This window comes from Amphiprion ocellaris, chromosome 6, assembly GCF_022539595.1.
Source record: "Amphiprion ocellaris isolate individual 3 ecotype Okinawa chromosome 6, ASM2253959v1, whole genome shotgun sequence".
Taxonomy (NCBI): domain Eukaryota; kingdom Metazoa; phylum Chordata; class Actinopteri; family Pomacentridae; genus Amphiprion; species Amphiprion ocellaris.
This window is the reverse complement of record NC_072771.1, coordinates 35378760-35396590: the sequence shown is the minus strand read 5'-3', so window position 1 is coordinate 35396590 and position 17831 is coordinate 35378760. Positions and strand designations below refer to the sequence as shown.

Below are 17831 nucleotides of genomic sequence, written 5' to 3'. Positions count from 1 at the left end.
TTCACAACCTGCTCAAACTCTTGGTACAGGACCTCACCACACGGATCAAGAAGGTTCCTGTCTCATTTCTACTCTGAAGCTCACCTTCTCCTGCTCAAACTGCTGACAAATGTTTCTGCTGCTCTAAAGTCTGGTCTCCAGAACTTCATAAAAACTCTCAAAGTCTCTTCTGCTGCAGGTTGCTTTGTAGAACTGTTCCAGAAAACCTCACTAAACCACATGGAGGGGCCTCAAGATAGTCATCCAAATGAAACCATACAAAAACCAAACTAGCACCACCTAAACGCTAAAGTCTCCTGCAGCCTACCAGAGAACCTCTGAGAACAGAGAATCAGGACAGGAACTCTTACCTTCTGGACAACCAACGTTGCTTCACAAGAATACAGAATGTGTCTGACCAAAAACCTCTAAAGACTCACTACAGCCAAGATAAAGACACAACTCAGCTGCACCAAATCCACTAATCACTGCAGACATTAGAACCATGTGCTAACTGTGGCTAAAGAACCACATTTACCAAGACAACTATCCAGTACAAAGACCTAAAACACACCAAGAAACACATTAAAGCCTATTTTACTGCTGGAAGCTGCAAGCCAACGCCTAAAGAACAAACTAAAGCAATGGAGCCAAACCCGGTTCGGTGGTGAAGAGAAGCAGAGGAAATGTTTGTCTGCAGCGAAATAAAGCAGGAAGATACTGAGCTGCTCAGGTGTTCCTGATAACACCAAGCAGCCACCTGGCCAGCCAATAGGAACACAGCTTACTGGAAGTCCAGAGGGCTGGGTTAGTGAAGGAAATTTAGTTTAAAGTTGAAGCAGAAAGTTAACAAAGAAAGTTGAAAACCACCTTCTGATACCTGAAATCTCTGAGTTTTCACACAAAGAACGCCTGAACATGTCAAACTGGTTCCATAGTAGAACCATCATTGTAAAAACGTCATAGTATGGTGTGTTGCTCAAAAAACATTACGACCCGGCTGTCTAGGGTCACGGAGGAGCAACACAAAAACAGGACAAACGCTGGTTTCCAGGGGGTTAGGAGGATATTTATTTGAAAGAGGAAGTTTACAACATAACATGTGAGCAGAAAAATCACAAAGTCTGTCTTTAGTTCAGCTGAAAATATTAGTTTAGTTTTTAGAGGCACATGGATTGTTTGGACATTTAATAACCGAGTCCTGAAATAAAATTACAGCTGTGGATTTCTGTCATTTAGTCTGGACTAAACAAATAACAGCAGCATAAATCTCAGAAGTCATTATGAGGAGTCTGGATTGAGGTTTCTCACTTGATAATGATCAAAACATGAAATTTAGGTTGGTTTAAAGGAATATTCCACCTTAAATCTTTGAATGTTGACCTAAAAGGTTGGTTTCAGGAAGTATTCCACTTACAAGGTCCTCACACATCCACCTTAAAGGAACATTCCACCAAAAATCCTTGGACATGCACCTAAAATGTTGGTTTAACCGAGTATTCCATCTAAAATCCTCAGAGACCTGAGGGGCTGGTTAAAAGGAATATTCCACCTAAAACCTCAAATATAGACCTGAAAGGGTGGTTTAGAAAAAATCCTTCATTGTGGACCAAAAAAGTTAGTATGGAGGAATATTCCACCTGAAATGTAGACCTGAGAAGTTGGTTTGGAAGAATATACCATCCTAAACATCCTTAAATGTAGACTAAAAGACGGTTTGGAAGAAAATTCCACCTAAAATCCTCCAATGTAGACCTAAAAGGTGAGTTTAATGGTATATTCCACCTAAAATTCACTACTGTAGACCTTGGAGGTTGGTCTGATGGTTCCACCCAACATCCTTGAACATAAACTTAAAAAGTTCGTTCAAAGGAATATTCCACCTAAAATCCTTCAATGTAGACCAAAAAAATCTTGGTGTAAAGGAGTATTCCACCTTAACTGTAGACCTAAAGGATGGTTTGGAGTAATATTCTACTCTAAAATCTTTCAATGTAGACCTAAAAGGTTGATCTGATGGTATATTCTACCCAACATCCTGGAACATTTACCTAAAAGGTTCGTTTAATGGTATATTCCCAGAAGAACCCTTGAACATTGGGCTTAATGGTATATTCCACCCAAAATACTTGTACATATACCAAGAAGTCAGTGTAAAGGAAATGTAGACCTAAAAGGATTGTTTAAAGGAATATTTAAAGGATTATTTTCATTATTTAATAATCTGTTATCAGTCAGAACCCTGGCAAACTTATTTTCATCAGTTTTTTTAGTGGAAGTCACAAATAAAGGAGCTCTTGGTTTTTCCCAGCGTTACTGAGTCCAAAGCTGCTGTTTCAACACAGACACGTTCACATGCATCCACAAACCTCTCAGCACTCAAACACCCACAGACAGGAGGCCGGCTGGACCGAGGCTCGGCGGCGTCCTCAGACCCACGAGTCGGGGAGTCGCTGAACTTGTTGGTCCGGTTTGAAGGCCTCCGCGTGGTAGAAGTCCACGTAGTCGGTGTTGGCTTTGAACCACAGCGACTGGCCTCCATCAGGTGGACCGGCTCGTCCTCGTAGGACTCCTCCTGTAGCCTTGAGGGAACCACAGGAACATTCAGTAGCTGTTGGAGTTCTTCCTATCAGGCTCGTGGTAGAACGGCTCTGAAGAATCTTGTACTTGTCTTATCTGGAACAACCTAACAGCCTAAACTGTTAACAGCGGTGGAAAGAAGCAAACACACAGGCATAGATTAGGACTCAAACTAGATTTATTTTAGAAAACAAATCAGCTTAGAGGCATTTGTTCACACGTGGCTGAATAGGAGGCCGTCCAATCAGATTCGAGGTCTTCACTCTGTAGGTTGTTTGTTGGGTGAGACTCTTGGACCTCCAACAGCTGACGCGGATGTTTGATGGTCTTCCTCTCTAGTGCCAGATGATTCATCCATGAATTCAGCAGCTACAGACTGAAATGAAGCTCATGCTGCCGTGATTGAATTCCTGTTCCAGATCAAATGTTCAGATCTCACCTTGAATGCAGCCGTCTGCTGTCTGATAGTTTTTCCTCATTGTAGTCTTCAATAAAGTCTTTTTCCTCATGTCAGGATGTGGTGAGATTCTTTCTCAGTCGCTGCAGACGTCCCTCATTGTGCATCTCCAGAAAAGAAACAGAAAAACTGGTCACTGCTTCAGCATCACAAACGCTCTCCAGCACTGAGAGTGTTTTAGGAATTCATTCATTGTGTTGTGAACTTTGAAGGAGCAGAAACTTTACAGCTGTCAAAGATATGAGCTCCAATTCTGGATGTTTTAGGAAATGAAGTTCATCAAATGAACACTTGATTTTTGCTGATAACTCTCATTAAATTACTGAAGAAATCTAACATAAAAACCTGTAAACTCTCAGGCAGCTTTTGTTAAAGTTTGTCTATAATTCTATCATCATGTTCTGGAACCAGGACTCTGCAGAAGTTCCTTCAATCACATACTTGTGTGTTTCTATTTCAGGCCTCAGGTTTGAACGTACAGCAGAGGATTAGAAAGGAGTGATTTTTATATTTAAATCTTCTTAATCTCAATACTGTAGGGTCTGACCCTAAATATTATAATAATGATGATGTAAATTTAAATAAATAATATTGTAGTGCAGAGTCATAAACTTTAATCAGCTAAACTCACATAATAAATATCACTGCACAATCTTAACCTGAACATTCATATTATTGAGGTAAATTTACATAAATCCTGATATTCTAGAGTCTTAACTGGAATATTTCTAACATGAATCTTTTGTATTGTGCTGATAAACAACAATAACCTGACTTTCAGATAATACTTATTGTCTGTGATTGTGAGACTAAATTCCTCCACATTTTGGAACTTTACATGCAGCAGCTGTAGGAATAAATAAAAATAGAATTTGTTCATTTCCACGTGATGCACATTTATTTATTCTTAATATCTCAGACTGAATGGTAGCTGGCAGTAAAAACAAACTCATCTGCTGGACTGCATTTCCCAAAATGGAAACATGGACAGAATTTAACACTCATGTATCCATGGCAACGCTAAAGTTTCTGCTGTATGTATGTATGAATGTAAAACTTCAGGGATGACTACTGATCATAAGTATTCTGATCAATACTTCATGATCAATATCAGGACAGATGTTACAATTCCAGCTGTTCCATTAGACTGCAGTTATTCACAGAGAAATTAAAACATCACATTCCTCATAAAAACTAGATGAGACTTTTATTAAATAAAGTGTTGGTGAATAAACAGTGTAAAAAGTGCAAAGCAGCTCCATTAAATCAGGAGATGTGAGACTTCCACAGCATGGATCACCATCTGCTGTGTTGATTCATAGCTGAATGTCAGAATGAACTGAGATAGAAAAGCTGCTTTGAGCTGCAACATTACGGTCTGACAATCCAACACCATCACAGTTTTCATCTGGTTGTTTTGCTCCAACATGCTGTGAAGTTCAGTTTTTACCTGAATCAATACAGAGATTCTATTTCCAACCAAGACTGGAATAAAAATTAGAATGTTATGAGGTTATTAATGCAACTAAATCCTTTCAGATGGAAGGATTTACTTACTTAGTTCAAAGTCAAGTTTCAGTTGGAGCACATTGCATTCACAAAGAAAAACAGTGAAACCTTCATAGCAACATTTAATAAACCTAAAGCTTCCCTGTTGGCTCATTGGTGGAGTTTGTTACTGAGCATCTGAACCTTAAATCCAGAGAGACGACCATCTTCAGTCCAGGCCAGTCAGAGAACTTCAAGACCTTCCATCAGCTGGACCAGATGTGGCATCATCTCCCTCTGAACATCTGGATGACAGGAGAAAAGACAGAAATCAAACACAGATCACAGAAATACAATTTATTCACTTTCATCATTTTATAAAAGTAGCATGAACTTTATTAAAACTTGACAATATCAGTAATGAAAGTAAATGTTTTTATCTCGTGCTGAAGCTAAATTTAAAGTCAATTTTAATGACAGTTTATCCTGAGAGGAGTGAGAATGGAGCTTTTCTTTCCTTTTTAGAATATTCCCTCAAAATATTCTGTTTATTATTGGCTTTAGAAGCATTTTTCTTTACTTATTTATTTTTAGATACCTCAGACTGATGCACTTTGCTGTTTTGCAGATAATTTCATGTACAATGACAATAAAGATCTTCTATTGTAACATATTTTGCTAAAACAAGAACTGGAAACCTTCTCAACCATCTCTCAGTCTGCAAAATTCCAACTGCGACAAAGAATTATCTGATGTAGTTATTATTATAATCTTTACTGAACCAGCCCTGGAATTAATAAAAATCTGTATATGGATATGATTTTCTCTGATGGGACCACTAAAACTGCATACAATAAAGTAAATCTCTTCTGCACTGCACACATACTACACTTCTGTATAACTCTGGATGTCAGAGTAAAGGCAGACAGATCCACCAATCAGCCACAACATTGTGACCACTGACAGCTGAAGAGAACAACATCCGTCATCTTGTTCTAATGCAACGTTCTGCTGGGAAACCTTGACGTTCATGTGGATGTTTGACATGTACCACCACCTAAACACTGCAGGACAAACAACCCCCTAGTCTCCATGGCAACAGCAGTCCTTGATGCCAGCTGCCACCCTCAGCAGGACAAATTAAAACTACTCAGGAGTGGTCTGAGGAACACGACAGAGCTAAGCTGTTCACCTGGGTTCCACACTCCCCACATCCAGATCTGATTGAACATCTGTGGAATGGTCCAGGATCAGCCTGGTCTAGGTAGGACCCACCCTGCAACCCACAGGATCCACAGAATCCACAGGACATCCCCAGAGGTTCTGATGAACCACTGGGTCAGAGGAGTTTTAGCAGCATAAAGGGACCAACACAGTATTAGTCAGGTGGTCAGAATGTTATACTGTTATATTGTCATGCTGATTATATGATCAGTAAATGTTACCATCAACTATAACGTCCACAATGATCAGGAAAAAAAAACAAACTATCAGTTCATTCAGAAACTGTGGGGCTAAACCTAAAAACACAGGCCTCAACAGCAGTTTGTTTCAAAGCAGAACACCAGCTGGTTTTCACTAAAGAAGCTTTCAGAGCAACAATTAAATGACAGTTTTGTTCTCATTAAGTTCACAGAGTCAGAGTCAGCCAAAATAATATACACACACATCAGGAAAAGAAAAACTTTTATAAATATTTCATTTGTATAAGTACTTCTATACATATAGATTCCTCTTTCCAAGTTTGATCAAATCACCATAACTCTGTGTCCTGTTGTACGATGTTTTCCCAACAGATGGCGCTACCCTCATGAATGGAGCATCAACAAGTGACGTCTACAACACAACAGAAATGTCTGGAAGCCAGTGGCCACCACTTTGAGCACCTCTTGTAATTGTAGAGGCCAAAGATAACTTTTATTAATCTGGTGATGTATGAATAAATTTGGTATTGAAATATTTATGCAAGTTTTTCTTTTCCTGATGTGTGTAAACATTAATTTGGCTGACTCTGTATGATGGGTTTCTGACAGGTCACCAGGCAACATCTTTTTATAATAATGACAAACATACCTGCATTCTACAGGAGTGATTTTCCTCATGTGCAGGTAAAGATGTGTGAGGAGCTTAGAGATGACAGGAGCAGGAGTCATCCTCACTAATTCAGCTTCCACCTAGAAACACAAAGACCACAAACAAACACACTGATATACTCTCAAACGTTCAACCTCACAGCCTCAAAATATATGTTTAGGAAGTGTTGCGTTTCTAAATTCTGCTGAAAGCATTGACAGACATTCTCTTACAAGGTTGTGTAAAAAGCAGCCTGTCCTCTGAGCTACTGAGAAATCTTCCTGAACAAAGTTTCTACGTGTAAATCAGCTCAATAAAAGCTAAAGCCTCAGTCAGAGATGACAGGTATCGCAAATTATAAAGAACTTTCTTTGTTAACTCAGACTTTCTGCTTCAACCTCACATAAAAAGGGGAGTTTAACTCGTCAGGTGACTGAAAATGAACAGCTTGTACAGTTCTAGATCCAAAAGTAGGATGTTTCAACTCATGTTTTACTACAAATACATGCAATAATAAATAAATACAACAGCTGGTTGTTATTTTCTTCATTATTAATATCACTTTATATACTGTATTGAACTTGAGCAGTGGGAGAGAAAAGGAATTTAATGAAATTATGGAGATTCAGAGAGGTAATGTTGCGCAATGTTAAGTTAAGCGAGGTTTAATTCAAACCAGCTGAATGTTTAACTTCAGTGCAGCTGAACGGGTTTCAGTTAACCTTAAAGTAAAATAACTTTTTTAAAAGCTAAAATACACAGCAGAGAAATACAGGTTGAGAAGTTCCTTCTAATAATGAGGACAGCTGCAGCAGCAACTAACACAGGTGTTCAGCGGTAAGTTAGCCACCTGTGTTTATTAGCCCGCTAGCTAACTTAGCCGCTTAGCTAGCTAACGCGTCCGGACCAACTGCTCAAACACGACAAAACACAACTCTTCACAAGTCGCTGACTTAACGTACAACAAAACAACGCTACTGGTTAGAAATATTTGTCTTCTTACCGTGTTTTACTCCAAAAACAAGGTCAACAGCAGCCAGAGATGCTACCAGACGTGCAGACCATATATATATATATATATATATATATATATATATATATATATATATATATATATAGCTACCACTACGTCCCCGCTGGCCGGCATTTTGCTACTTCCTGGAGTTTTAGGGCGAAAAAAAGATTTCGGAGCCGGAGAGCAGTGATTGGTCAGACTGACTGATCCTCTGGAGACTCTTCTTCACTCTGACAGATCATCACCATTCATGTATTCTCAATATCAGCCAACATATTTTCCATCGACATGTTTTTAACATCAGAATCCAGAAATAAACCAAATAATTCAGAAAATAAACGCAAATAAGGCTTCAAAGGCCACCAATCTAATAAAAAAAAACTATGAAAATCCACATGAACTTGAAAAATAAAGATAAACAGAATAAAACACAAAGACAATACTACAACAAAAAGGCTTTAGAAGCTGTAGTTCAGTCAGGTGTTTGACAGTTTAATGTTCCTGTAAATCACTGAATCATTCAGTTTTATGACACATCTAACAGAGAAACAGGAGGTGTCCACATCACAGAGCAGTATTTGATGTCTTTAATGTTGTTGGAACTCCTCCAACGTGATCAGCAGTGATCACTTTAAAATCTCTTTGGGTTTGAGAAGCCAACTGTAATTTCTAAATTCAGCCGTTTAGCAGAAAGAAAGTAATATTTGCATATCGGTGCTCCTGGATCAACATGTGATGTCAGTGGGAGGAAGAGGACTGCAGCAGAGAAAGATCACCTTTGTGGAGTTGAGTTTAAAAGTGTGTTGAAGAGTCAAAGATCAGAGTTATGAAGAAAATGTTTGCACCATTGCATTGTAAAAGTTAACATTAGAAACCCCAGTTTTAGTGAAGGAAAGAAAAAAGCAAAGTCCTCAATAAATAGAAAATAAAAACCCCTAAAAAGGCAAAATTAAATAGTAGAAAAAGCCTAAGTTAAATAGTAGAAACACCAACATTAAGTAACAAAGAAAAAACAGTAAAAAGCCTCCGTTCCATTCCAGTGATTTTCTTTTATACAGCAACGTTCTTTGGAGCCAAATTCTAATCAGCACCCAACCAATCATGGATGTGTTCTTTCCAAGGGGTCTGGAGCTTCACTGTCCATGAAAGGTCGGAGGTCAAATACATTTAGTTCTGAATCTGAGTTCATGACTTTAACATAAAATCCACTTGTTAAATATCTACTATTATAAATGTGAAATACCACTGAACAAGTGATTAAAAATGATGTCAAACATGACAAGTTTATCTCATCCAGTGCCTGAAATCATATAAAAAGGTGGAAACATGCAAACAAACTGTGGATTTTCAGGAAACAGGAAAGCAAACATCTAATAAAACTAAAAACACAAACATACACATTCAATAATAGGAAAAATAAGACTTAAGAATTCCATGTTCTGATGATTAAAAGTCTGTCTGTGTGTTTTAAGGCTGTGACAGAGAAAAGGGGGATGTTTGTGTCTCTCTTCAGATATGATGTGTTATTTAATACTGGTCCAAATGACCTGGAACACTGAGTCCAGATTTTGGGGACATCACTCCAGTGAACGAGTTCCTTAAAATCACCTTATTGTAGTGTAGAAAGGTGTGGATGTTAGGAGGAGAAGAAGGTCAGGAGGTGTGGTTATCCTCACAGTTACATCCTGTTGTCTCCAAGAGGGCCATAAATGGTGGTTCTGCAGTAAACATCCCATATGCAGATGTTTGGTTTGGATGAAAGTTTTGGCTTTGCCATCTTCTCAGATGGTCTGGGACCAAATTCACAGCTGTGAGAAAAGCTCCCTGGATTCTCTGTGTGTTGCTTTGGAAAGTGTCTGCTAATAAAGTGTTGTTCTGCTCCTCAGTACGCTACAGGAGTCAGAAACAGGAATGAAAATACTCAGTGTTCTAAATGAGCAGACTGTCAACAAATCTCTGTCTCCATCTTGTGGTGCTGACAGGAAGAAAAACACTTTGATACAATCACAGGCTGAATGTAAACTGAACAGTCAGCACAGTTGATGACTTTATGCAGATGTGAGCATTTTGTCTGTAAAAGATGAAATGAATCAGTTTTAGTGGTACATTTGACAAAACATTTGTATGTAGTGATTTAGTGATGTAGTGATCTAAAATTTTTTCATTTCATGAAACTGATCATATGATTGTGTTGTGATTTGTTTTTGTTTATTTTAATAGAATTTTTTAAGATGTAAAAATTTGACAAAATTGTAAACAGCATCATAAACTACATCTTCTTTGAAGATAATTATGATCTTTTCATTACACATTATATGAAACAGCATCCATCAAAAGTGCTGCAAAGTTCCTTAAACAGCAGAAAAGTCCAGAGGAAGCACCTTAAAGCTCAACTCAAGTTTGCTGCTGATCACATGGACAAACTTTCTGTTTGTATTTGTCCACATTGTCTAGAAACATGTTTGGAGGAGAGAAGATGAGGCCTTTAAGACCAACAACACCAAACCTACCATCAAGCATGGTGGTGGCAGTATCATACTGTGGGGCTGTTTTGCTGCCAGTGGAACTGGTGCTTTACACAAAGTAAGTTGAACAAGTCCTGATCAGAGAATCCAGATTTAAAGTTAATGTTTAACCAGGACAACCTGAATGAGAGGAGCTGTCAGAATCTATGAAATAATATCAGCTTCCTGGAGGAGGAGCTTTATGACTTGTTCACCATGGAGAACTTACAGGAGAACTTACATTCAGAATAAATAACATCAGAAAAAACTCAGATCAGAGAGATAATTCAACATTAATATTTCTCTTTAAATGACTGAACTTGTTTCTGATGAAGGGAACCATCAACAGCATCGTGGTTAATGATGAAAAAGGAAACAGTGTTTTACATTGAAGAACTATGTCTAAGAAACTCTAAAGACTCGATGCTTTTCATCAACCTGTGCAGAGAACAACAACATATAAAAGAGTCAGAAAGAGGAATGAAAAGATTGAGTGTAAAATGAGCAGACTGTGAACAAATCTCTGTCTCCACCTTGTGGCGACTTTCTGCAGCTGTTTAATGTTGGCCTAAAATGAAGATGCTGATAATCAGGATCATGAACATCTTTGATTTGTAAATTCCTCTCCTGCTGATGTGACTCAGTTTCATGTGGATTAATCTTCTTCTAAGAAGTGACACAACTGACTGCACACACTCAACACATGAGTTAAAGTCCAATAAAGCACAGCGTCAGTCAGATTACAATACCATCAGAGGATTTATTGAACAACAGGAGAAAATATTCTGGAGAATTCCATCTAAAGTCACATGATTGTAAAAGCAGGAGTTTCCAGCTTCAATAAATTGTCACTAAAGAAAAGAACTAAATCAATGAAAACAAGAAAAGAAAGCAACAAGACTTTCCATCATTCATTTCAGACACAAGCAGAGACAGTTGGATTAACAACTTCTGTGACGCTCAACAACAAATCAGTTCTGCTGCACAACAAAATAACAAAAATCAATGAGAGACAGAAAGCTGTTTGATTCACTGGAACACTGACACTCTGAGGGTCAAGTGGAAAAAATCACATGAAAACATTTTCAAGACTAAAAGAACTCAACAATAAATGAAGAAATGCCACAAAGTAGAAAGATGACTGATGACAATAAAAGAAAAAAGTCAAACAAGCAGAAACAAAGTATTTGATCCAGCTGATGAGTCCAGATGCTGCTAACCAGGATAATAATCTACATTTAAATAATCAGCCTCACTTGGTACACGTTTCAACATTTTTAGTGGATCTTTTACTTCTCTAAATCATCTCTTGTTTAATCTGCTTCTTCGCATCTCATTTAAACACTCTGAATTCAAAGTAGAGAAAATGTAGCTTCAGCACTTTTTAACAGCTTTTAATAGTTTTGTTCATGAAAATCATTTTGGTTGTTTAACAGATTTCACAACTGAGACACAGTGATAAAAACTATGAAGTGACATCGAACGTGTTTTAAAGACAGAATGAAAAATATGAAGATCAAGAATGAAGGTTTGACTGTAAAGTGTGATGATGAGTTAAGAGTGAAATAAACCTGGAATTATTTTGATGATTTTAAGATGAGAGTTTGGACAATTAACTAACTTTCCTGATCATCGCAGGGAAATCTCAGAGTGACAGATTCTGATATCAGTAGTTTTGGCATCACCAGACTTTCCAACACTGAAAAATGGGAAGAGTTTCTCAGTGAAAGTGTGTCTGTGAGTGTAGATGTGAGTCATGTCTTCAGGGTGGTAGAAGGACACCTCCCCCCTGTCATAGTCCAGCTGGACTCTGATCCTCTGGAGACTCTTCTTCATTCTGACAGTCTGACCAACACCATTCATGTATTTTCCATCACCATGCCATAAACACCAGATTCCATCTTTTGGTGAAGCCTTACGCTCTCCCTTCCTGTCAACTGACTCTTTAGCCAAACCCACAATCCAGTAAGGATGATCTCCCACCTCCACCTCCCAGCTGTGTTTCCCTGAACTGAAGCCCTCAGAGCCCAGAACAGCTGCATACTTAGTGTTTCTCTCTGGATTATCAGGAAGCTGCTGCTCTGTGTCTCCATCTCTCACACTGGTCAGATCATCAGACAGACAGAGACAGGGGAATGCAGTGTTTGGGTCCAGAATGACAGGACTGAAGTGGACCTTCTCCTTCATCTTCTCCCAGACTCTGAAGGACAGGTTGCCCAGGTGTTTGGCCACATCTATCAGTGCTCCTGAGAACAGCTGTGGATCTGACAGTGAGCTCTGGGCTCTGGCTCTGGTCTGAGTGTCTTTATAAGTGCTGAGGAACGCCACCTTGTGTTTCTGCAGCTCTTCTTCAACAGCACAGATGCTGTCTGACAGAGAGGAGATCTGCTCCTGAATCCTCTTCATCTCTCTGCTGATAGTCTTCCCCTTGTGCTCCTCTTCCTCCCTCAGAGCTGCCAGTCTGGACTCCTCTTCCTCTTTCAGGAACTGCTGGAGCTTGTAGAACTCTGCTCTGATCTGCCTCTCTGTGGACAACAGCTGCTTCTTGGTGTGTTCTCTCATTTCACTGTATTTTTTCTCCACTTGTTTGCATTTGTCCCTCTTGTCCTGCAGAGACTTTAAGTCACATTTCAGCTGGTCCTTCAGGTCACTGACTGCTTGTTCTATAGGAACCACTTTGTGATTCTGGTGGACAGAAAACTCACAGACAGTACAAATAGCTCTATCTTCATCTTTACAAAACAATTTCGGTTCTTCTGGATGTTTACTACACACCACCTCCACTTCCTTCACTTTTTCTGTCTCTGATGATCCAGTTTTGTTTCTCCAAGCAACAGAATCAGCCAGTTCCTTCAGTCTAAAGTTCACATGTGGATGTTCTTTAGAGGATTTTCTTTTACAAATCGGACAGTTTTTGTTTTTAGCTTGTTCCCAGAATTTCTGCAGGCAGCTTGAACAGAAACTGTGGCTGCAGCTCAGAGATACAGGATCTCTGAAAGTCTCTGAACACACGTGGCAACTCAGGTAACTTTCAAGAAGAGCAACTTTCTCAGCCATTTCAGGTTTTAACTGCAGGTCTCACCAGTTCACAATCTCTTTGCCTTTCCACTTAAAATCCTCCAAATGTGTGTTTTCCCTCAGAGCTGTCACACCCTGTAATGGCGTCTCAGCTCCGTCCAACTAAGTCAAACTTTACTTCCACTTTCATCAACATCGTTGGTTGAATTATTTCCAGTCATGTAGTTTTGACCCCAGCAGATGGTGCTATGAGTCTTTCAAATGTAATATTGAACCTTAAATGCAGCACAGTTTCCTAATTCAGCCGTGCTGCATTTTACTCATTATATTTCTTTTAAAATCTTTGGATCTTTTTTATGAGTGATGGGGAAATGAAGCGTGATATGGACAGGTGACTTGGTACAGTATCAGCAGTGATCTACAGGACTGTTGGGGTGAAGACGGAGCTGAGTCGGAATATACAAGTAAACCTGTGTTTTAACCCTTACCCCTGGTCATGAGTTCTGGCTTGTGATCCAAATATGATGTTCCCGAAACTAGTGACCAAAACGAGGTTCCTCTGTTGGGTGGGTGGACTCAGCCTTATATGTAGGGTCACCTTGAACATTCAGAGGGAGTTCAGAGTAGAGTTAGAGGTGGATCATTCCTCTGATTAGGATGCGTCATGGGTGGAGATTTTCCAAGCAACCCTAGCCCCTGTATAGACCCACAACTCTCAGAAAGGAATTCATATCTCTTCTGGCCTGGGAACATCTTGGGTTCCCTCAGGAGGAGCTTGAAAGGGTTGTTGGGGAAAGTGATGTCTGTAATGCCTGGCTTACCCTGCTGCCATCATCATTCAACCTCAGTAAAAGCGTAATAAAATAGATGGATACATAGATAGACAACCAGACCGTCTTCCTACAGTGCAACGGGATCTTTCTTGTACATTTGACCCCAAACAGAGTTTTTGCTCCATGAAACGCTTAAAGCAAACTCAACACCAGGAGCTCTGACTTCAGTTGCAGAGCTTCTAAACTCACGCCTAAAGTGGAACAGTGGATGTGAACTGGGTGTGTTTTCAGGGTGTTACAGGTTTGCTGGTGGAAATCAGAAAGAGAAGGAGAGGAAGGCTGACAGATGAATATTTGATTGTCTCCTCCTCTTTAATATTGATGTAGTTCAGAGACCTTGAGGCCAGTTCTTTCCGGGTACATTAGTTCACCGGTAGCATACCTGAACTCTACCTGATCTCCCAGTAGAGACAACCTGTGCAGCACTAATATGATGACAAAGCGTATCTGCCTAGTGCACGTTCACATATTTACTTAAATACCACTTCAGGTTTTCCTGCAGGATTTTCACCATCTCATGTAATATAAGATTTTTTTCTTTTTTCCCTGCGTTGTTGCCTTGAGTGTACTGTGCTGGCAGGTGTCTGTTAATATTGTATGTCTGGACCGGTCTTCAGTAAACAACCTTGTAAATCAATGCACAAGGTCTATTAAACAGACACTGTGTTCAGCGCTACGTCTCACACTATGACCTCACAGCCATCCAACACCCACATCAAACCTTAGAGGAACAAATAAATAAGAGCATTTAGGGAGGTTCATCTAGTTTTAAAAGTAGCAAGAAAGGTTTTACATAAATCTTTATGTAATCATTGAACAAGTGGGGCAGAAACGACCTCAGCTATAGTTTGGTTAGAATATTACTTTCATTTTTATTTTTGATGTCATGTACTTATCATTGAAATGGGCCACACCAACTGTTGGGTCTCCAGATAATCGGACAATGCTAAAGTTTCCATTTCATGTTTTGAATGTTGGAGAAGAGAGAACTCACATGGAGCGAACTCTGGGGCATGGAATTTAACAGACAGAGCTTCATCGTCCGAGCTGCTTATGATGTGCTGCCCTCTCCCATAAATCAGCAGCTGTGGCTTGGAAAGGACCCATCTTGCCCCCTATGTACAACCCCTGCAGCACTCAAGCACATCCTGGTTGACTGTAGGACCAGCCTCACTCAAGGCAGATACATGTGGAGACATAACCAGGTCCTCAGGTGTCTAGCTGATAAACTCGAGTGCAAGAGGGTATCCATCAATGCCCAATCCTTTAACAACCAGGATGTGCGCCGACATCCACCATTGTTTGTTCGGGAGGCGGACAAGCCGAGGGCCAGCCCCTCAAACCCTGATCTGACCTCACTGAATGCAGCCAGGGACTGACCTAGATCAGAGTCTTATTTTCCCTCCAGAGATTGCAACAACCACCCTGTGACCAGACCTCGTCCTCTGGTCTAATTTCCGCCAGCGCGCCTACATCATAAAACTGACAGTTCCCTGGGAGGACGCCATCAAAGAAGTGTACGAACAAAAGAAGCTGCGCTACTCCAACCTAGCAGCTGAGGCAGAAGTACCATTCAAAAGTTTGAGATCACTTAGAAATGTCCTTATTTTTGAAAGAAAAACTGTTTTTTTCAATGAAGATAACATTAAATTAATCAGAAATCCAGTCTAGACATTGTTAATGTGGTAAATGACTATTCCAGCTGGAAACGGCTGATTTTTAATGGAATATCTCCATAGAGGTACAGAGGAACATTTCCAGCAACCATCACTGTGTTCTAATGCTACATTGTGTTAGCTAATGGTGTTGAAAGGCTCATTGATGATTAGAAAACCCTTGTGCAGTTATGTTAACACATGAATAAAAGTGTGAATTTTTATGGAAAACATGAATTTGCCTGGGCGACCCTCAAACTTTTGAATGTTAGTCTATGTTTTTTTAAATGCTTGAAGAACAGACAACTTTTCACTGTCTTGTGGAGCCACAGCACACTCTCTCAACACTAAATTTCAGAGAAACACAAGAACTTTACAGCAAGATTTGTGACCACCTACATGACATTAAAGAACTCCTTGAATTCAAACATTTTTCTTAATGCATTGCAGAGCTAATCAGTTGCCAAGTTTATACACTGAATCAATGTTGATAACTTTAATGTACTTTAAGCGTGTATTTTTCAGGAAAATGGTACTGGATTAGGGCTTTGCAGATACTAAATATGAAATAATTCTGAACAGCAGTAGGCTAACATGCATTGACAACAAAATAAGCTGAGAAACACAAAAAAAATTCCCACATTTTTAGTATGTCAACATATACGCACTCTGAATGGATGATACACTCCTAACCTTTGACTTCTGCCTCACCGAACCAGCACTAACATGGATCAGGAGTTGCTCTTGTATTGCAACAGTCTTGCTTCCACTGATTCAAATTCATTCTGCTCCTTTAGTAATCCATTTTATAACCACCAACGCATTTTCAAACCAACATTTTAAAGGTATTTATACAGACAACCGTGATATCAGAGCCTCTGTGGTGGGAGCTGCGGGACCTTTGTAGATTTCATGAAATCAAATACACTTCCACATGTCCGAGCCGCCTGTAACTGCACGTACAGCAGGATCGAAGGTGAAGGTGAGGCAAAGGCTTGTCATTCAATTCCAGTGTTCATGATTTATTACCGCTGGGATCCCACCGGACCTCATTTCATCTGGAGCTAACAGAAAACCTTGAACACTGACTCCTTCGTCCACCTCAGACAGTGTATTCTCATAATTCAGTGCGTCCAGTGGCTTTTCGTGAATAAAATTCCAAATCTGGAACTCAGTAGAAACCATAAATCTGTCTGTGGTGTTTCTGCACTTCAGTGAGGAGAGTTTAGCCAGAAAGAATAAGGAACACTTCTTTACTCTTTCTAATATTGGTGCGATTAACAGTGTTCTGATTCAAAATGCATTTTAGTATGTGCAGGACCAGACCCAGTCCTCCATCCTGTCCTGACTGATTGGATCGGTACTGCAGCTCCAATCAATCTGCAAATGTTTCTCAGAGTGTCTCCTCTGTGGGCTCGTCTCATTTTACGAATTTCAGCCACCTCCATCCTCCGTCCTGTGACCCATATATCAATCATTGTGCATCATCACAAAGGACAGACACATCGAGGAGCTATGAGTGAGGATGCACAGGTGTTTCCTCACTGTGTCCTCGATGGAGTCCTATCCGCACCCACAGCTGGAATATGCAAACCATACTGGCAGCAGGAATGACAAATGTGTAAATATGATGTATATATCGCTCAATGTTAATATACACTGCTGGTCAAAAATGTTAGAATGCCCCAGTTTTTCTAAATTTTTATTGAAATTCAAGTTGTTCAATGAATAACTTGAAATGGTACAAAGGTAAGTGGTGAACAGCTAGAGGTTTAAAAAAAGGTAAGGTTACCCAAAACTGAAAAATAATGTACATTTCAGGGAACAAGAAATTTGTTGACAACTTAAAGCTGTTCTGCAGCAATGGAGGTTGATCAAGCCTTGACAGCTGGTGCTACCAAATCCTACAGGTGTCCCAACTTTTCTTGACTACTTCCAACCCCCTCTGTCTGCATAAAAGCAGTGTTGGAACACACCGTGGCACCAAACCCTCCAGAGCATTATTATAACGGTGTTGTACTTACACAGCAATATAATGACCCAAAACACAAGTCCAAGCTATGCCAGAACTACCTTAAGATAAAAGAACAAGACGGTGAGCTTGAAAACATGGAGTGGCAGCACAGTCTCCAGATTTAAACACTGTGGAGCTGGTTTGGGATGAACTGGACAGAAGAGTGAAAGCAAAGCAACCTACAAGTTCCACACATTTATGGGAACTTCTGCAAC

General features: G+C 39.7%; 1 protein-coding gene and 2 long non-coding RNA genes across 3 annotated transcripts; all 3 read right to left on the bottom strand.

Moving 5' to 3' along the window:
* Positions 1-2719: 2719 nt before the first annotated feature.
* Positions 2720-3520, bottom strand: LOC129349083 (uncharacterized). The gene is made up of 2 exons (XR_008601933.1): positions 2999-3520; positions 2720-2894 (listed from the first exon to the last, which is right to left on the bottom strand). It is a non-coding gene; the product is annotated as an uncharacterized LOC129349083 (long non-coding RNA).
* A 103-nt stretch (positions 3521-3623) lies between these two features.
* Positions 3624-7639, bottom strand: LOC129349180 (uncharacterized). The gene is made up of 3 exons (XR_008602083.1): positions 7581-7639; positions 6578-6678; positions 3624-4809 (listed from the first exon to the last, which is right to left on the bottom strand). It is a non-coding gene; the product is annotated as an uncharacterized LOC129349180 (long non-coding RNA).
* A 3354-nt stretch (positions 7640-10993) lies between these two features.
* LOC111583976 (zinc-binding protein A33-like) lies at positions 10994-13226 on the bottom strand. Its single transcript, XM_023293227.3, has one exon. The coding sequence runs from the start codon at positions 13151-13153 to the stop codon at positions 11726-11728; it is 1428 nt and encodes a 475-aa protein (XP_023148995.2). The 5' UTR covers positions 13154-13226; the 3' UTR covers positions 10994-11725.
* Between the last annotated feature and the right edge of the window lie 4605 nt (positions 13227-17831).

Coding starts and splice junctions, on each gene's coding strand:
- LOC111583976 (XM_023293227.3), bottom strand. CDS start 13,153: ATGGCTGAGAAAGTTGCTCTTCTTGAAAGTTACCTGAGTTGCCACGTG.